This window comes from Lepisma saccharinum, chromosome 9 (assembly GCF_977018435.1).
Source record: "Lepisma saccharinum chromosome 9, izLepSacc3.1, whole genome shotgun sequence".
NCBI classification, from domain to species: Eukaryota; Metazoa; Arthropoda; class Insecta; order Zygentoma; family Lepismatidae; genus Lepisma; species Lepisma saccharinum.
This window is the reverse complement of record NC_139237.1, coordinates 37,236,518-37,258,664: the sequence shown is the minus strand read 5'-3', so window position 1 is coordinate 37,258,664 and position 22,147 is coordinate 37,236,518. Positions and strand designations below refer to the sequence as shown.

General features: G+C 37.3%; 1 protein-coding gene and 1 non-coding gene across 2 annotated transcripts in view; one reads left to right on the top strand and one right to left on the bottom strand.

Moving 5' to 3' along the window:
• LOC145992615 (brachyurin-like) overlaps nucleotides 1–22,147 on the top strand; it is a 32,629-nt gene that overhangs the window by 4,555 nt on the left and 5,927 nt on the right. The window contains exons 3-6 of the mRNA XM_083128975.1: nucleotides 4,728–4,914; nucleotides 9,840–10,012; nucleotides 15,856–15,954; nucleotides 18,751–18,887. Coding sequence (XP_082985101.1) covers nucleotides 4,728–4,914; nucleotides 9,840–10,012; nucleotides 15,856–15,954; nucleotides 18,751–18,887 — 596 coding nt within the window. The remainder of the gene's footprint in view (nucleotides 1–4,727; nucleotides 4,915–9,839; nucleotides 10,013–15,855; nucleotides 15,955–18,750; nucleotides 18,888–22,147) is intronic.
• On the bottom strand, nucleotides 7,243–7,314 carry TRNAW-CCA (transfer RNA tryptophan (anticodon CCA)). Its single transcript has one exon. It is a non-coding gene; the product is annotated as a tRNA-Trp (tRNA).

Sequence of the window (22,147 nt, the reverse complement as noted above, 5' to 3'; positions counted from 1 at the left end):
AAGCGAAAGCCTTAAAGGTAGCAAAGGACGTAAAATATACGAAATAGTAGTGGTGTCAGAAATGAGATTTCAGTGGATTTAGCGAAACATGGGAGTGGGAGTAGTTAGGAAACAGATGAAGACTACATCTACTCTACAATCTTATTTGAAACGAAAAGTTTTGCGATTTGGGCAAATCTGGTTTCAAAAGAACTAAGATGGCAACATTAGTAGAACTGGACTTCTTGCAGGTTCGGAAGGAAATATTGGGGAAGGGCCGATGCTGAGAGGGGAGGGTGCAAGGAGGGTGCTTCACGTGTTACAAAAGTAAACAACGGTTTGTGGGAGGGACTGTGCAGTGCGAGTTTTATGACTGGTGTCTTTCGTCTTTATGTTGTTTTCGGGCATTGCCAATTAATTAATGAAGCTTGCTCCGAGTTCCGAGGTGGCGGGTTCATCCTATCTGGACAGTGTGTGTAATCGTGCGATAGAAGATATTTTGAAGCAATCTTTCGGTTCGTTATTTTGCAGAAAAAATCGAAATTGTGGCGAAAGGGAGGCCAAAGCCTATTTTGAACGATTTAAAAACCAAGTCGTCTGCTGGATATGACCGACATTTCAATGTTTCGTGGTATAACGACTATCCGTGGTTATGTGGATGTGTGCAGTTGTCGATACTCTTTTGTTAGCCATGTACTCTATTTTCGGGTGAAAAAAAAAACGTGTCGAATTCAGATGTGGATAACGTGGACCATGACCATGACGCACCCAAAAATTCAAATTCAAATGAAAAACTTCTCTTTATGACAGCATCATAGAAGTTTTTTGATTTGATTTGATTGATTTTGCTTCGCTTGTGCCACTTTTGGCTAATTTGCGAAGATGGAATGAGTGATGATATGATTAAATTGATGAATAGACATCACAAACTCCCATGCCCAAGCTAGGTTTCGAACCCGGGATCCCAGCATCATATAACTATTTTCAAAGTCGGATTGATCTGCTCTATAAGAAGCCTTCGATGTTTCTGTAAGTATCAAATTACGTATTATTGTGTCAACAACCAATGTTTGCGATTTCACTTTAGTCCTTAAGTCAATTGTCAACATCTTTTTCCTGATTAATAACTTTACCAAAATCTAGTATGGAATTGCATACGTACCAGATTAATATTATATGAACTACTTGGAAGACATTGGGGGGGGGGGGCATGAGGTTGGGAGGCGCCCAAGTCTCCCTTAAATGTCCTACTGATAACCGGTAACACTTTTAAAAATCCACGCCACGCCACTGGCTGTAGCCCAATTCAGTATTTGTGACCCGGCAGTGGTGTATTCTGAAAATTTGACCTTGTTTACCGCAACAAGCCTTACTTATTGCATGTATTTATTATCCGCCCACTGATTGATTGATTTGAAGTTTTAAGTCCACTTTATGCAGAGCAAGGCTAATCTGGACTGGACCTACAGTTTGAAGTGGGATCCAAACCACTATGTGCCTCCACCGGGTATCGAACCCGGGATCCCTTGATTACATATCCGCCCACGGAGATTGACTGGATATAATAGAAATAAAACAGTAATTTTAAGACCACTTTTTGTCATATACACTAATCGGCTGGACCTACGAGTTAAAGAGAGTTTTGAACCACTGTGCAATATGCTTCCACTGGGGATCGAAACCGGGGCCCCTTGATTTCGTTTATTATTATAAATTGCACAACGTTAGTCTATCATATGTAAAACTTACCTTATTTCTCATATTTTCCCACTGTAATCTAGATGTGTAGGCGTGGAATCACTATTATACGAAAATGAATTTTTTCTTATAACAAAGACTTAACTAACTAACTCTCTAGCCTTCTTAAACCCAAAGGTTCATGGCTGCAGGAACACAGGCCTTCCATCTGTTCCTATCCTGAGCAAGATATGTATACTAATTTCCATCCCTACCGATTTCCTTTAGGTCCATCTCAACGTTATCCCTCCATCTTTGTCTTGGCCTTCCTACAGGTCTCTTACCATCAGGCTTCCCAACAAGAATCCTGTAAACTCTTCTTTCCTCTCCCATTCGTGCCACATGGCCTGCCCACCTAAGTCTTCTTGATTTAATCATTCTAATAATATCTGGACATGAATACCGATTATGTAGTTCTAAATTATGTAACCTTCTCCACTCACCTGTCTCCTCATCCCTTTTAGGTCCAAATATTTTCCTACGGATCTTATTATCAAATACTCTCGATTTATGTTCCTCTTTCAATGTAAGGGATCAAGTTTCACATGCATATAATAATACAGGCAAAATTACTGTATTGTATATTTTAACTTTTAGTTTCTTAGATATTAAACGAGAAGACAAAAGTTTATGAAGAGAAAAGTAACATGCATTTCCTGAATTAAGCCTACTTTTTATTTCCTCTTTATTATCATTTTCATTTGTTAGTATTACTCCTAAGTACTTCAATTTGGAAACTTTTTCAAACGAGTTGTTATCAATAATTAGATTTTGATTATTACCTAACACTTGGTTTCGGCCTGTTAGTAAGCATATATTTAGTTTACTCTTTGCTAACTTCCAAACCTATCTCTTTAGCAGCTTTGAAAAATATTTTAGCATTATTCTTAATTGTATTTATATCATCCCCCAGTAAGTCTACATCATCTGCATATGCTAACAACTGAGCTACACCGTTTAATTTTAGTCTTTCCTAACAGGATATTCTAAGGCAAAATTAAAGAACAATGGAGATAATTCATCTCCTTGTTTTAACCCATCATGAATTGTAAATTTGTCAGACACATTAGTACCCACACGAATTTTACTTTCTGTTTCACTGGTGCATACTTTTATCATACTAACAAGCTTAGCTGGCCCGCTCGAAGTCCCGACTTGAACCCCGTAGAAAATCTTTGGGATGAACTTGAGCGTCGGTTGCGTGCCAGACCCACTCGACCAAAAGCCATCCATGAACTATTTACGAGGCTACAGGACGAATGGACAAAAATAATCCACCAGCAATATACCAGAACCGAAGAGTAAATTCTGTAATAATAGCGAAGGGAGGTCCGACATCTTATTAGTTACCTGGCTGGTGTCTTTGGAATGAAAAGCAGTGGGTGTCCGTTGACTTTTGGCTACACAGTGTATATAATTTATCTCTTTTGACTAAATCATATGCTCTTTTGAAATCAATGAATAGTTGATGGACACTTTGATTATATTCCCACTTTTTCTCAAGTATCTGTCTAATGAGAAAAAATTGATCTGTAGTTGATCTGTTACGTTTAAATCCACATTGATAATCACCTATAATTTCATTAGCATATGAGGATAGTCTTGTTAAAAGAACGTTAGATAATATTTTATATGTTGTTGAGAGTAGAGAAATTCCACGGTAATTATTGCAGTTAACATAGACTTACATGAGGTTTTCCAGTTATATGTCGATCCGATCTGATGAATGCATCTCGATAAGCTCGTGTGCTTGATGTTGCTGCGCTAGCAGCTTTAATTATGTAGGGCCCGAGACTTTATGTCCTATAAAACTATAAAATATGTATGCAAGTATGTCATAAACATTTTAAAAAATATGTGATAAAAATTAAAAAATATGTAAGAAAAATGCAGAAATATTCCCAGTAAAGCCAAAAATATTTACAAGAGTACTTTCGAATTTATCATTATATGGGAGGTCAGTATCTTCCACGGAAGAACGACTAGGGTGAGAGTGGGGTATTAAATGAAGTCAGAATCCCTTTAACCGAAGAATGTAGCGGGAAAATACTGAAAATATTGTGAGGTTCACTGCAAATATAAATATACTAAATTAAATTTACTATTATGTCAGATTTACACTTTTGTGAAACTAAAGCATAATTGGCAGCTCGCTACAGCCAATCTAGGCAAATAATACACAAACAAAACGTTGTTTGGCAGATTTTAACTGTAGAGAATTTGAAAAACAGCCTACAATTTTTTTGTCAGAACACGTTACACTCAACAATGCACAGGTCATCTTGGGGCAGCAATAAATACACAAATAAAATTTTAGGGAAATTTTAAGTAAATAGAATTTGGAAAACAGCCTACAAAATTCTTGTCAGAACAAGTTGCACTAAATTTCTTCGTCCGCAATGTTCTTATCCTGCCATCGATAATATAAACTATCCGTTGCGTTAAAGGTACGAAGAATGAATTATAAAATAACCGATTATGTGCAAGACAATTACGAAATTATACAGAAAAATGTCTTATTACGAGAAAATTGAAGAAATATGTTGTAAAAACGCGAAATTGGTAGAATATGTCAAAGTTTCCTTATCAAGTTTGCCTATTTCGGCTGATTTTATTAGTACGTTAAGATCTCAACCCAGTATTTGATCCAATGCTAAATAAAAAATATGTTATAACATAAAATCCGGAGTCCTAGTGATAATAATCCATTAAGCAAAACTGGTGGTAATATAAGGGAATTGCTATTTGCATTGAAATAATCTCAAAAGTGAAATACGTCGTCGCTTTGTAATCAAGGGGTCCCGGGTTCGATACCCGGTGGAGGTACAAGTGGTTCGGATCACACTTTAAACTGTAGGTCCAGTCCCGATTAGCCTTACTGTGCATAAAGTGGACTTAAAACACCAAATCAATCAATCAAATCAAAAGTGAAAAATTTGGTTTGAATCTGTTGTAGTTTTGTCTTGGTTGCCGTGATGATTTCAAGTAACACAGAACTCTACTCTTTACAGTGAAAGGACCTCCGAAGCCGAATGTCTGGATCGGAGATAGGATAGCAGGAGGGCAGCTTGCCTCCCGTGGCCAGTTCCCCTTCATGGGTCGCCTGTGGCACAACCTAGGCACCGGCTACTGGGCTCTTTGCGGAGGGAGCCTTCTTAACGAAGAGTGGTTCCTTACAGCTGGTCACTGCGTGGACGGGTAAGCGGTATTTATTTATTTATTCTTTGCACTTCTACAGGGATATAAACTTCCAATTACGGAAGACGTAGACTGCGTTTAGTTAATATAGCACAAATTACATGGGAATACACAAACACATATTCACACACGCACTACACATCTACATACATTTAGACAAGAAGTTTATAAGTAATTCATAAGTATTGCACACTGTAAAATCATCAAGATTAGTGAAGGTCTGAATATAGGCTCTTGTTTTAGCCCTGTGCTGGCGGAATTAGTTATGAATGAATGGGAGAAGGAAGTGATAGTGAAAGGAGGAGATAAGTTAATTCTGTTTTGTAGATATGTGGATGATTGTTTTGGGATATGGAAGGGGACGAAAAGGCAGCTGAGTAAGCTTATTAAAGATGTAGAAGATGAGAAAGCAGGGATATTCCTTGAGCTCGAAACGGAACAGGAAGGAACATTAAATTTCTTGGATATTGAGATGAAAAAGAAGAGAGGAATGGGGATTGTGGCTACATGGTATCAAAAGAAGTGTTCGGCAGGAGTGTTCTACCACAAAGGAAGTGATGTGGGTGATGGAACTAAACATAATTTTATAAGGAACATGGAACATCGAATAAAGAAGATATGCACAGAGAAAGGGGAAGAAGAAACCATGATTAATAGCTTGTGGGAACAACTAGAAGAGAATGGCTATGAAAAGAAAGACAGACACAACATCAACAGACGAAGGAAAGAGATAAAAGAGAGAGGACTGGAAGAGAAGGAAGAAAAAGAAAAAGAGAGATGGTTTGGTATAAGAAGTATGGGCGATGCCACAGAGAAGATATGCAAAGTGCTGATGAAAGTGGGTATAAGGACTTACAGGAAGGGAGGACGCACTATTTTAAGTATAGCCAGCAAGAAGAAATAAGAAAAGAGAGAGGAAGAAGAGGAAGGGTGAAGTGCAGAGGATGTGGAAGTGTATATATAGGGGAAACGAAGAGGAGACTTAAAGACAGGTTAAAGCAGCATATGGATGATGTAAGATTGAAGAGAGACAGGAATGCCATATTCAAACACACTAGAGAAACAGGACATGAAGTTGAATGGGATTCGGCTAGGCGAATAGGAAAAGAGAAGAAAGAACTAGTGAGAAAATGGAAGGAGGCCAAAGAAATAGAAAAGAAAGGAGAAGACATCATGAATTGGAATGGAGGACTCAAGATAAACAAGGAATGGTAGAGTGTGTTAGAGAAAGTTGAAAGGATGAAGAAAAGGAATGAAGGAAAAAAGAAGGATGAACAAGGAAGAAAGAAGAGAAAAGAAGAAGACCAGAGGAGGAGGTATTCATCCATAACCAAAAAGGCAGGAGGGGTGGGGGAGTGGTAAGCAGGTGGTTCTAGACTCTTGCTAATCTTGACCTGTCAATCACCTGTCAGTGTAGTAGACCCCTTAGTCAACAACTGTCAGGAAGTAATATGTTTAATCCTTTGGAGAAATCTTCCTAGATAAGAACTGTCAACTTGATTTGTTGTTGTATGGCTAGTGGCCCTGCTATGTGTATGTAATCTTTCTGTGCGTAGTATATTTCATCATTTTAGTTTAGTTCTTCGTCTGAGGAAGACCCTGATACAGGATCGAAACGTTACCTGTTAAGTGTTTTGATCTTAATAAACTGCCTTGGTCAGCAACTTAGTGTTTTTAAATATGGAAACAAGGCTTAATTATATTAAATTATAAAATTCTATCAGAGTTTCGTTTTCTCTAGTACTAGTACTGAGTTTATTATTCTCTTATATCTGTCAAGTGGAAGTGAAAAATGTACACATGGGTGGTTTGCAACAAGGATATTGTAACTGACACCTTCTATTAATTGTTGAGATTTTATATTTATGAGTTTTTGAAATCTTAGAAGTCAGAATTTCTCTATTGCACAGATTATTTTTCTTACATTAAATTGTATTTGGCCGAAAAGGAGCTGTCATTAATTGTTTAATACAAGCACACATGTTCTAATATTTTCCTTCTATTACTAAGACCCTTAAACCCAAATATGTCAAGAAGATTATTATAATTCACGTTACTTTGTCGTGGGAATCTTTTGTAAAACACATACCTTAGAAACCTTTTCTGAATTCTTTCCGTGATTCAGATACACATCTCTCTCCTTGTGTATGTGTGTGTGTGTGTGAGAGAGAGAGAGAGAGAGGGAGGGAGTGAGCGAAAGAGAGAGAGAGGGAGGGAGTGAGCGAAAGAGAGAGAGAGAAACATACACACAAATACAGAAAAACTGATTTCCTCTGTCACAAGAAGCACAATTCCTCTGAGACGTAAGTGAAAAAATTCTCGTGGACATGACCTCGACGTGATTTGAACACGCAACCTTCTGATCTGGAGTCAGACGCGCTACCGTTGCGCCACGAGGTCTATGACTATCTTTCCTCTCACAGTTACTTTTGTGCTGCAGATAGAAACTTGCGTTGTCTCGTGTTGCTGATTACATTGTTGAAACAATAAAAATTGCTATCAAAACTCTCAATCACCACAGGATTACAAGATGTATCAGAATTTTTTAAATACATTTTCTTTGCACTTTTATACATATGTTTACAGTTCGAACTCGTGTACAAAATACTTTGCCATTTCCATGAAGAATTCTAACTTATAAAATATAAAGTAATGATCGATTCGTTTGACAAGGGCGTAACGAATAGTGATTTACGTCACTGCAGGAAGTTTAGTAGGGACGGGCCAGGTTTTACAAACCTCAATACTAGAAATAATACAATTTACAAATAAATAATAATAACGATCATCGTTATAATCGTTAATACACAATAATAACTATTGGGAACGAATAAAAATAAACCAATGTTATTCCAAATTCATTATTTTTATATCTAACAGATGAGTGAATATTTAGCACAACTATTTTTTTAGTGTTTGTCATTTCATGCAGTTGGTGTACTGAGATTGACAGTTATTCAATTTTATTATTAACTTGTACATACATCGTTCAACAAAAAGCCTTAAAAGTATTACTCTTTATAATTTATGTTCTGTCACCTCTCAAATAAAACTCAAATTTTTGGAATTTTGATAAACTGTGGAATCATATATACTTTGGATTAAATGGTAGAATATAAAAACATAATCTTGTTCAGATATTTTAGACTGAATTGTTTGACACACGCAGTTGTTACCTTTGTTATTCTGTTCGACTCGTAAGTAACTCAACTTTATTTCTGTTACTAAACTTGAAATGAACGATGCAAATTTTCGGGATGGGAAGGACCGATTTGACCTCTGCTCTCGACGCTTATGGGCTGCAACTACAAAAATGCATGAGAAAGAATGACATTTTAAGGGAAAATATAAATATCTGCGACACCACAAAACTTGTTGAAATCAATTTTCAACTTATATGTAGCTGTGACAAACACATAATGTTTAGTATTTAACCCACGTCAGGCTAAGTGTTCTGTAATAACCGCATGTGTAGCGTTGTTAATACTACACTATGCAGGTGAGACGTGTTTTAACAAAGACACTGAAAGAGTTCCTTATTCTGAATATTATATTACAATACAGTATTACAATACCAGAGAGCACAAGGTACGGTCGCTTCCGTACAGCCCCTCTCCCACCACCCATCATCAGATAGAAAATTTGGTAATTAAACATGCTTTTGTCTCCAAATACCTGTAAATTTTGAGAATATAAAATATGGCTCCTCTGTCAAATGAAGATGAAAAAGGATGAGTTCTCGTCATGTAGAAAGGTAGTAAACCTTCCATCGTGTTTTTTTTAAAAAAAACAATAAATTAGCTGACCAAAACAGTATTTATTGCAAATATTCTGTTAGAGGATGGAAACCTTATATTTTATATTGTGTTATTTTACAATAAACACTGCATTGATCAGCATTTCTATTATTTTCTTACGTAGAAAGGTGGGTCTGGTGCACGTACTAAAGTAAATGCATCAGCTGAAACAAAAGATTGCATAAGGTTTGTAGCTCAGACTAAATGTTCAAGTACATTACCGAGAAAGATTCAGATAGGTGCATCAATAAAGCATCATTTAATGGATTAAAGTACAGTCAGAGAAATAAATACTCACTTGTATTATTTGATACACTTTAGCTTTGCCTTTACAAACGATAACCAAAGAATTGGATCAAACTGTCTTAAGAAAGCGTCACCTCTTACGCGTACACCTCGGCACTTTTCGTGACAGTTTGATGACAGGGCGTTCGTTATCCAATCGCATAGCAGAATACTCAACCATCTTCCTAGTTAGCTTTCAGTTTAGCTAGTGTTCTGAAATTAAAGTATCATTAGTTTATTATGATACACCTTTATAATCATAGTGCATGTATGTATGTGTACATATAATCATGTAATCAGAGAGTCATGTATCAGTTGAAGGGCTCGGGTGTAAAACATGGTGACATTTTGGTCATTTTTGAGTTACAAAGTAACAATTTTCGAATGAAATTGTCATGTCATACAATTTGCATTGGACTCAGTCAAGCCTTCTGAAATTGGTAAACAGAAAATGAAAACAATTTATCTACAGTGTAGCTTCTAATAACATTTTTTCTTAATGAACTCAGAAATAAGCAAAAGGTCACTTACCATGTTTTACACTCGAACCCTACAATTATATGTTTATGTGTCAATTATTATTACATATACAGTGGGATCCATGAGTATTACCTTGCAAATTGTCCATCACCATGTTCGTGCACTTTATTTGACCAAATAATAGCTTCAAGAATTAAAAGAAAACTCAAAACAAGCTGTTGACAACTTCTTCACCAGCATACATAAAAATCCATCGCTTAAAAACACATAGGTTTTAAAAAAAAATTAATGAAAATAGTCATGGACAATTTGCACGGTAATACTCATGGATCCCACTGTACAACACTATAAATGGTCTCAAAGAGGTCTTCAAGAATTCATCATCTACTTCGGTGCCCTGAATCCTGACGACGGTGGGGATCCCGAAAGAGTGGACGCCCAATCCAGCCAAGGAATCGTCCATCCTGACTTCGACGGCGACTACCTCTACAATGACATCGCCCTGGTGAAGCTCGAGTCGCCAGTGCAGTTCTCAGGTACCTAAAGGTGGCATCGGTCACATATGATCTTCGAGTGATCTATTCTCTGTCCGCTCTAAGAACGAAATCAGTGTAAACAATAACACGTGGCTTGTCAGAGATCCTATCGGTTATTGCAATGACAGTTGTGTATGATTCTTCCGCGTATGAATATAATGATAAGGCCATACCACTCAATGTAGCTGCTGTATTGAAGTTGTGGGGCATTTTACTCTGCTACCAATATATTCATGGGCAAAATAACGCAAGAACTAACACATAGGAGAGGAACTATTTACCAGAAGTCGAGTGGTATTGGTGAGATCAATTTCATTCTTACAGTAGATGGAGAATAGTTGAGATTTACCAATTGTCTAGATTATGTAAGACATGTAAGGTTGTTCTTATTACAATCAAACACAGGCAAGTAGAATTAGCTCACCCTAGAGCCCACCGAAATTGCCTACATCGGAAATCATTTAGAATGTAAAAAGTAAAGGAAAGAGATAAAGTATAGGGAATATATGCACACATAATGATTACAACATATGCTGTCCCCTCAGAAAAAAATAAACCTGGATCCGCCTATGGTCCTACGTTCGGGCCCTAGTGTGGGCATTCTACTGTGCTTGTTTCTTCATAAATTTCATCCAGACATCAACTTATCATTAATTCTCATCGTCGCGATTAGCTTAAAAAGGCAGAAAAGCTTAAGAAACATATAGATACAATATTCCTTCTCTTGCTTTCCTATTGCTTTCTACATAAACGCATGCAGGTAACGCCATACCTTCATATTACAACATACCGTGAAGACACTTAGGGCTTCACTATGAAAGTGATGTGATTAACACAACGCTTCGGTCGCTCTTACCCTCAGGATTGCTCCCAGGTATCCAATTATAGAGACTGGATGAACCCCAGAGCTGTTTTTATTATGAAGGGGAATGGTCTAAAAAGTTTCCACATGTATTGGCAAAATACATCCATGTCGAGATCGGGATTCGAAACCGGAAACTTCCGTGGAGAGATCGAAAGTTGACCACTTAAGGCACTCCTTCACCGAGTCGGCTGTCGACTGGGCCTCACTGGAGCACCTCGTCTCTCTATATAGGTGTCCGATTTTAAATTGATTGATTGATTTGGTATTTTAAGTCCACTTTATGCACAGTAAGGCTAATCGGGACTGGACCTATAGTTTAAAGTGAGATCCGAAGCACTATGTGTCTCCACCGGGTATCGAACCCGGGACTCCTTGATTACAAGGCGACGACGCTCCCACTGCGCCATCGGGGAGGCCTGTCCGATTTTAAGTATAATAAAATAGAAATTAACAACTTTTAAGCAAATTGGAAAAAATAATGATTCTTATTTAAAAGAAACATTTTTGATGATTTTTGATTTAAATCAGATTTCTTTTATTTAAATTGTTTTTTTATTAAAAAAACAAGCTTAAAATTGCTTGTATGGTTTTTGACACCATACATATAGATACATATTTTTTATAGAAAGGATTTCTCTATTACCTTAAACAGCCCTGTAAAATGTTTGAATAGTTTGATTAAAGCAAATAAAAAATTACATATAAATATAGATTTTTCTGTTTCTGATACTGTGTATATGAACCTACTATGGAAATGTTTGTTGGATGTGTTAATGAAACAATGATAATTTCAGTAACTTTTCTTCCAGAGAAAAAAAGCATAATTGTAACTTAAAATATTTTTTACAGTTTTTGTAGCTGAATTTTGGTGATATTTTAAATGATACTTTGCAAACTATCAGCTGCCATGTTTATTTACACTTTACCATGATTAGTATTCTGTATATTATTCTACACAAAACGTTTGTTATTTTTGTCTACAATAATTATTGAATTTTAAATCAAGAGAAATGTAAGTGTGTTTACAGTAAACATATTACATTTCCTTTCGTATGAGCTTCACCCCATCAGTACATATATTTTGTTTCCTATATTTTGCTTTCTTAGAGGATAATAAACATCATTAAATGATTACGACATTAATGTATTTTCACCAAAAGTGATTCTGATGTTTACAAAATCCTTATGCACAATATTCTATAAATTATATCTTTAAAGAGATTTAAATCTTGTTGTAAATTAACCTGATTGAAATCAATGCAACTTGCTTTTAAGCATAGTTCCGTACAGTTTATTTCTATCTATTGAATAACTCAAAAGTTGTTTTACATACCTAATACGTACATCTCGGTATGTGCACCATTAGTAGCACGACAGATGTCAAACCCATATTCAAGCCATATTAACTTAAAAGTTATTAATTTTTCTTTTATTATACTTTTAAGCCGGTCACACTATATACGTGTGTAGATAGGGTGTCGAAATATATCACTGCACAGTGTGTAAAGGACATTAAGGCGAACAACTTTTTCTGAACAATATTTTGCTACGAAACCTCAAAAAAATATCACATTGCATGACACAGATTCACAATTGCCGCTCTCACATCTATTATTTCTCTCAGAAGGACAAAACGTGTAGTATTCACTTGGAGTGTTAATATCTCTACAAATATTACGAATTCTTTCTTTTATGAAAACGCACAACGCATGTGTGTGTATTGTGACAATTATACTTATAATTTGAAGGAAAGGGGGTTTCCTGGTATGATTTTTCCCCATAACGTACCATGGCTTTTATAATATTTTCCGACAGCAAATGTAATAGGCAGTGTAAACCATGAATCTGCTCCAAGGGTTGCATTCATACAGGATAGAAAATGTAACGGCTCCTAGAGTGCAATCAAAGCACCAACAAGTAAAGTGTTGCTGAGAAAAGTTGTTCCTCTTGATAAGCTCTACATGATGTCACTGATTTTTACCCACGTAAATTCGTCGTCTGCTGCAATGGATACGACAGCGCTCCTAGCGGCATTGATGTCAATTATCGATGTCCGGGGCGCGTATTTCACATGTGCACATTGAAATAGAGATTGGGGGCGTGGTTTGTGTATGAATGCTCCCTATTGGCTAGCAGACTGCCGCAATGATATAGGATAGGACACTGGCATTTATTTCATTGACTTGTGCGAACGCTTTCTGTAAACCACAGACTACAAGCAGAACCATCTAGTGGGAAAAATGCAAAGCAATCGGATAGTAATCAATACTCGAAAAGCGAATAGACTTTCTTATTGGAAATAAAAGCGGCAATAATTTTTAAAATGTTGCGTTGGATGAAAATTCTTATACAATTATTTAATATATTGGTCATTTTCAGCTTTTCGTCAGATGCAAACAAGGATAATTTTTTATTTTTACTTTAAAAAACTGTCAAAACCTTGAGTAGCGCCAAAACCTTAATTTCGACTATATAAGCGCGCAGCTATTTGTCTTGTAAAAAGTTGTTACAAACCAGATATTACATACTGGAAACAACAACACAAGATGAAAAGAGATGAGTTTCAAAAAAGAAAAGTAGATGGCAGCACAAGTTGAAAGAATATAAATAAGTCGCTGGAGGATAATTATCGATTTAGTGAAAGTGAACCATAACAGAAAGATGTAGAAAAGATCAAAGCAATGTATAAAAAGTAGCTAATAGATGAGAAAGGAAAATATAAGTGGTTTAAATCATTCAACAAGTTCACGCCATAGAAGTACTCAATAAAGAAAAAAATAGACCAGCCAACCAGAAACTTCTCCATTACAAACCACGCCCCCAATCTCTATTTCAATGTGCATATGTGAAATACGCGTCCGGGGCACGTCGCAAAGGAAGGCGTGGCCTACACCCACCTAGGCTACAGTGAAGGTCACATGCTAGCAGAGAGAGGAGGGGAGAGTCCAATGGATTTGAGTGCTGATTCGGGGCTAGTTCCTTCGCGTCGCGTTCGATCTCGCGTCTTGTTCTGTAGTGTTGTGGTGGCTTTCATTCGCTATGTTTGAGTGAGTTTGGCAGGGTTGATGTTCGAACACAAATTGATGAAGGACATAGGCTGTCAATTACAAGACACAATGAATTTGTCCGGAAAAATAGGCATATATTAAATAGAATTATCGATTGCTTAAAATTCTGTGGTCGACATGAACTTGCTCTACGAGGACATAATGAAAGAGAACAATCTTTAAACACAGGCATCTTCCCAGATTTATTATTCCTTCATAGAAGAGGGAAAACTAAAGAGGGAACTTTGTGTTCTTTATTGTAGTGAAGAGTTGAAAAACATAAACTCTATCAGTAGATTGCATTCATTTTTTATTTAAAATTATTTAGAGGGTACCTTTTCAGAAACAGTAAAAATGACAAACATAGTTTTAATAACTCCAGTGGCAACAGCTGAATCTGAACGATGTTTCAGCACATTGAAGCGTATTAAAACCTGCTTAAGAAATGCAATGGGACAAGACAGACCAAATGCCTTGGCACTTTCTTACAATAGAGAAAGAATACATTTCAAACATAGAGGGCTTCAACGAAAAAGTAATAACAAAATCTGCTGAGCAGAAGAACAGGAGTCAACGTTCGTAGAAAGGTATGTTTCACAACAATACCAGTTTCTTTTGTAATCATGTGAATTGTCATTATATTTTAAATTCTTTAAAAAAATAAGTCCAGTTTTGTAGTTTAGAAGAAGATAAATACCCGTTTTTCTGTAATTCATGTAATTTGTCATTACATTTTAAATTCGTTCAAAAACGTAAGTTCAGTTTTGTAGTCTAGAAGAAAAGAATACCTATTTTTTGTAATTCATGTGAATTGTCATTATATTTTAAATTCCTTAAAAAATAAGCCCCGGCCAAATTTGAGGCCACGAGACGCCACTGATGATGTGTATTAATGCTCAAGACGATTACAAGCAGCATGAGGTTGCATTGTAATAAATCCTGATCGACAGAATCAGAATCTTTTACATTATATTCTACTTATTTACCCTATGTTCCTATTACACAGTGTAATTTTTAATTCAGTAAGTTCAAAGTAATTCAGGTTATATCTTCAAAATTCTTGTTCTATGTCCACTTTATATTCAGACAGTCTAATCGGTACTAGACATACAATTTAAAGTGCGATCAGAATTCAGAACCACTATGTGTCTCCACTGGGTTTGTTAAGTGCTTGGATATTTTATTTACATTCACATAAATTAATATATATATATCTCATTCTCCTGTATTATACGAGTATACACTAACATAATTTTTGTATTCAGAGAAACTGGTGTAATATTCAACATAGTATCAGGCGTTTCAGAAATGTTCGACGGGTTATAAAAATTTATTGCAAGTTGGCCTAAACTATTGAACTTACGTTAATGAAACCAGTCCAGAACGAACAAGGAACGCATACAGTTTGTGCGTGTATGTTTTGTTAAGATGAGAGTTCACATTCCTGCCGTTTGGCGACACACGTCACTAACGGTGTTTCGTTCAGCTGCTGTGGCCGCCAAGATCACCGGACCTTACACTATGCGACTTCTTTTTGTGGGGTTTCATCAAAGAGGGTATTCGTCCCAGAGATGCCGCGTGATATCGCAGCCCTAAGGAAGCGTATCATCGCAGCGATATACACTATCGACAGAACCATATTGATGCGAGAACTAGACTATCATGTTGATGTGTGCCGTGTCACCCGTGGTGCACACATTTGTAGATGGGGAAAGAAAACCTGTGTTGGCGTTCCTCGTTCGTTTTGGACCGGTTTCATTAACGTAATTTCAATAGTTTACCTGTAATAAATTTGTGAAACCCCCTCAATTATTTCTGAAACACCCGGTATATTATTATACGTTGAAGTTCCGTTATTTATTTAATTTGTCCGATACCATTAACAAAGTCTGATTTAAACTAGTACTTACGTGAATTATTTCATTTTACAGATGTTATCCAGCCCATTACACTGCCTACTCATTCTCAAGCAGGCGATGACTTTGCTGGCCGTGACGTCACAGCTGTGGGATGGGGAGTGGATGGAGATGGTAAGCTGTAATCATAAATATATCAGAAGTAATTTGGATCGTGATTTCTTTTTACTAGAGCTAGCGTTTTTATATTTTCGTTGCTTGTCACCTTCATGTTAGATTGTGTTCCTTAGTTAATTGTAGTTCTTAGATGAAGTTGTCCCATCTAAACTCCGTCCCAGCTAACTGTGGAGCAGGCAAAGAAAACAAATCTCTGCGCAAGTAGTGACGCGAGACGACTCCACCAATGAACACGTGAGAGGAACGGAAGTGCATGGAGAGGGGGAAAGCGACTGAAGTTTCCAGCCTTCCCATCAGCGTCTACTGCTTGTCTATGGCCAATAGATTTCCCTCGCTTCTCTGACGCTATGCGCGGCCTTGCTCCACAGTTAGCTGGGACAAGGTATAGTTCGCTACACTTTCTGACACTAGGTGTATCCCGGTGTCAGGCTGGTGCAAGGAAATGATGTTCAACCAAGTAGACGAATAGCGGTGTTCAAGTCATTAAAGGTTCAAGTTTCAGAAAATTCAACAAATGCCTGTCTGCTCCGGTAGCTCAGTCAAACAGCTCCGGCGCCCACCCAGCGTCGTCTGGAGGAAACTATGTGGGGTAAAGGCAGCCAGAGGCGTGGTGCTGATCACATTACCCCCAGCTGAGATCAATAAAGTGTAGGGCCGTAACTCCACTCTCCCTTACGCATTCATGGCGTGGTGCAAAGCACAGGGGAACACTTTACATTTTTACCTTACTGTGTGCTGCTTTAAAAGTTCATTTGATTAGTTAGTACGCACCACGTGATCATACACCACGCATTACACCGCTCCAGAACTTCGTGCAAACAGTGCAGACACCAAATACACTGCTTGACACCATACCAACGAAGTAGACGAGTTGGTGTTGCATCGTGTAACCAACTATAAGAGTGTCTAGGGTGACCAGACATACCCTTTATAAGAGTATTATACTCTTTTAGAGGTTCATATACTCTATACTCTTTTCAATTTGCAAAAATCCCCAAATATACTCTTTTCCTTGCTATTTAATTTCATTCATTATTTTGCGCTCAAAAATGCGTTAAAACCCACAGAATGAAAAGAAACAATGATGGGTAAGTGGAGGTCAGTGTACAAAGATTTAGTACAGGCTGGGTCAAATTTAAAAGTGATTGTGCCTCTTATAAAATTCTTGTTTACTCTGCCTGGTACAAATGTTGATTGTGAAAGACTTTTCAGTGTTATTAAAACTTATTGGCGAGAGGAAAAGAGTACACTCTTGGTGTCAACATTCGAACAAGTAATGCAAGTGAAATTCAATGTGCACATGACATGTAAAGAATTTGGACTGGCAATAAAGAATGACTTGAACATACTCAAGAAAGCAAAATCATCCCAGAAGTATGAATGATGGAGCCCATTGGTGAGTAAGTATTTGTAATTAGCTAATTACATTAGACCCATAAGTAATTTGAATCTGCAGAGTGTAGGCCTATTTTATAGGGGCTATAATAGAAGCAATAATAAATAGCCACCCTTATTTTCATTTTCTTTTTATGTTTTGTCCATGCGCACCTTCAACCTATAGACTATACTCTTTTTGGTCAACAAATATCTGGTCACCCTAAGAGTGTCTCAACCTTAAACGTCAGTATGGAAGTAAATGGAGTACTTCTCTCTCTCTCTAATACATGAGTTTTGCAAATAGCTCTGTCCTTCTCTACCACCGCTGCGTCGCCAGATGTTACAAAATTTACAAAATGTAAAAGTCATAAATTTCAAACAGTGAAATCATTATCCTGTAGGGTTTTTTATGCTCTATTTAATGACGGCATTATATAACCTGTCATAAATTCATGTGATCTGAAATTTCCATAATTATGCAATTTTGCAAAACGCTTAATTTTTTCTAGTAAATACTTCAAAAGCAATAAATATGAAATCGCTTTAACAACTTCGACAGTTTTCTTTTCTATGGGATCTATGGTGTTTGTAGATATGATATTCTTCGCCAGAGTGAAATAATTTGCTTACGACGAGAGTTATATATATATACATTGGATATTTTGTATAAATCATCAGACCGTAACACGAATAAGTTGGTTAGCGAGAAACTTTTCGGTTTGTCGCGATACACGTGCAGACCAAGCGAGAAAAGTGTAGACAATTGTTTGAAGTTATTATTAGCATGCATTGTTACTCCACAGCACCGTTATTTATTCCGCAATCGTAGTTTCCTTATGAGGGCTGTCTCGCATATCAAATTCATTGCGCGCCACCAAGGTTACAATTCAGTTGTAGGCATGTGCCTCGGTTCGTAGGAAGTGCAGTGTGCTTTATTTTCCGGAGAAAAGATATCTTAATGTTTGTTTTTGTATTTATTTAATTCTGTTTATGTAAAGGATACAACATTCAATGAAAGAAGTAACAATAGTTGCGTGTATTACACATATAATGCAAATGTAAAATGGTAAATAGTTACGTCGAAATATAAACATTTACATGCAAATCTTGAGGTAACTATATATTTTTTTTTCAAAATGCATCAAATACATAGATTTTGAAGATTTCCTATACGATATTAAGGAAGTAAATTTGTCACAATCATTAGCGATAAACAGCGACTCGATGTTTCTCCGTTTGTTGATCTGGCAACCCCGCTCTCCATTTAACCCATACTGACTTTTAAGGTTGCGACGCTGTATAGACACGCCAGTGCAGAGAGAGTCAAAAAGTGCATCGAACTAGATGGAGCTATTATGTTTAACAATGTGTATAATCTCTTCAAATCAGTAAAAACTATTTAATTTCATTTACCAGATGACTCATCCAACGACCCTCTCTTGAAGTGGGTGAACCTTGTGGTGGCAACACACGACGAGTGCTACAGCGATTGGTCTTTCATAATTGACGCACAGCTCTGCACACTCCCAGGCGGTGGAAAGAGCCCTTGCAGCGTAAGTAGAGACTATTCAAATGCATTTTAACTTTCAAGAAGTGAGCAATGAGCATGGTGCTCAATGCAGTTAACGCATGTTTTGAAAAGTCACTGTATAATATACTTTGCCAAGTTTCGTAGAACAGGACTGTGTTATTAACAGAGTCGAAAATGGAGATTTCATTGCCCGGGCGACAGCAGATTTTGGTGCATCCTCCATGCTTGCGGCAAAGTTGTTATTCTCCTAATTTATACTCCTTCCTAATATTGCGTGTAAACAGCAAGACCATGACCTAGTGAGGTGTTCATACACAGTACGGTGGCGAAGTATCAGCAGCAGGAGGGGGAGAGGTGAAGGGATTGAGGTCAGTGGCCCTAATTGGCCATGGTACAGGGTAATTTAAAATGAATGGTGCAACTTTACACAGTTATTACGACGTTACTATTTATGATAGAAAATCAGACAAGGCATCAACATGAAGATGAACTGTGGAAATTTTACTCACATGACTTACATTACAAATATTCAACATGGGAACCACTTGTAATGCGGTAAACATCCAAACGATAATCAAGTACATGCTATGCACGAGCCAGCAAGTCATTGTCCTAGGTTTCGAAGGCACTAACAATTCACAGTTGTGCCTCCCCGATGGCGCAGTGGTAGCGTCGTTGTCGGGTTCGATACCCGGTGGAGGCACATAGTGGTTCGGATCCCACTTTAAACTGTAGGTCCGGTCTCGATTAGCCTTACTGTATACAAAGTGGACTTAAAACACCAAATCAATTCACAGTTGTAACTTTGGCAAAACTTTCGGAAGGCTGAAACATGTGCATTACTAGCAAAACGCATGCGGAAATGTGAGTGAATCAGTTCTTGATAGCTCCAACACACAATGCACCTTCTACTACTCACTAGCCATTTTGCAACACTGGCGATCCTGGTGGAACAGCGGCAAAGCAGCATAAGTCCACTTAGTGAGACTCTTCACAGTTTTTCTTTATATTGAGGCCTTGTCTGATTATCTATCATAGTAACGGCATAATAACTGTGTAAAGTTGCACCATTCATTTTGAATTACCCTGTAATTCTTGCTAAAGCCATTTAACTACTAAGTCAAAATTCTGATGGCCTCTGCTTAGGTATTAATGTTATTGTTTCTGTTATTATTATTAAAATATTAATATTTTCGCGGAGTCTTATTATCCTGGAAATTATGCAAAATTCGAAATTTCTTTTATTTCGTATCTGTTTTGTGCGAAAAAAGAAACTTTTGTTGTAACGTAACATGTAATTTAATATTCTGAGGTAATTCTTGATGATATGATATGGTATGATACTCGAGTTCGCGTTCCCGAGATGGGTGATTTCAGGTGGGGATTTTTCCAGCAATGATCTGCGTGGAGCGGCCCTGGTGTTCACCAAGCCTTCAATAAAAGGGGACTTGCGGTAAAGGAGGACGGAGAGTGGTGCTGATCGCATCATATCTACATAAAGCCGAGATCGTGAATGCGTGAGGGCCTACCTCCACATCTCCCTGTAGATGTTCACGGCATGTTTTAATATGCAGGGGTTGTTTCATCTTTACATTTATATTCCAAACAGGAATAACGTGTAGTTCTTATTATACAATATTTACATTTGATTATGAGCAAATTATATTGCAAAGTTGCAAAGGAAATAAAGAGTTTGTGTATATCTGAACAAGAAGTGACGAAACGTAATGTTGCAGACGTTTCCCGTGTGTGTTCACATGTAATTATAATGTAAGAAAAGGCCAAAGCGGGAAGCAATGAAAGAGAAGCAGCACGCAGCCCGCGACCAGCAACTTTGAATTGATTGATTGAATTGGTGTTTTAAGTCCACTTTATGCACAGTAAGGCTAATCGGGACTGAACCTACAGTTTGAAGTGGGATCCGAACCACTATGAGCCTCCACCGGATATCGAACCCGGGAACCCTTGATTGCCAAGTCTGAAATTGGTTCCATACAGTGAATTGGCTTCGAAGTATGATTCACACACAACTATCATCAAAGAACTTGTTCTTGTTATCGTTCAACCTGTTATTTTACGTCACTTTTCTGTCACCTTTGGCTAATTGGGACGATGAAGATGAGTGATGATTAGGTGAAATAAACGAGGAGACACTCGCAAGGAGTACTCGTCCTCGAAAACGTGACTCGAACTCGAGCGACGAGATCAAAAGTCAAGTTAGATTGCTCGGTCACTAAGTTGGCCCTCATCATTGTGCCACATAATGTGATGGGTGCCATATAATTCGAAATCAAACCCTGTAAGTGGCTAAATGCCATTAGCATTTAACGTTTGATGCCCAATCGCTCTTATGAAGTGTGAAATATTAGTAGATCAGTCATTTTCGGCAACCACAGAATCTCGAACGTTTTGCATAATATTCATGGCATGGATGGATCAGATAAAATTAATTGCTTTCGGCTAGACACTTATCATCTATATTCATTACTGATTATATTTCCAACCTCATGAATTCTTAATCCTCCTTTGTCATTCCGAATCATATACTTGACTTTGTTGTGAGCTATGTACGGGTATGGCTGACAAATCAAAACAGGTCTAAGTTCATCCAAGTTCCAAATAGGTGGATTACTGGAGGGAAATGTAGTCTTCGACGTTGATCACACCACATCCCTCTGATCTAGAACTTTCACACTCCCTCTCATGGCAGAACAGAAAGTATTTACATTATTTACAAAGTAAAGGAATGCTTTCAGTAACTGAGAGGTAGTGATAATTTATAATCTCCTCAGAAGGAAGAAACAATACGTTGAAACCATACTTTGTAAACATTATAAACATTATAGTTATAACATTTGTTCCTAATAGAAAGGCCATAAATAAGAAAGGCTCATTTACAAAATAACTATAGCCAAGAGAAGCTACAACATAAAGTAGGTATGTAAAGGCTGGACCTATGAAACGTAGCTACAAGTAAACAAGAAATAAGTATAAATGGAATAATAAAATTGAGGAGATCATGAAATGGGTGAAGATGCGAACAAATAACTTGATAAGGATTGTCGGAAGTGCTGTTTGATATTGCCCAGCCGACCCTCGTGGCGGAATGGTTATCACAGTGTGGTACCGGGCTCGAATCCTGGCATGGTGTTCTTTGTGAGTGACCCTTCATCATCCTCATCTTCGCGATTAGCCAAAAATGGCAGAAAAGCGACGCTAAATAAAAAAAATCAAACAAATCAATCAATCGATCCTGCTCGGGATAGGGACAGATGGAATTAT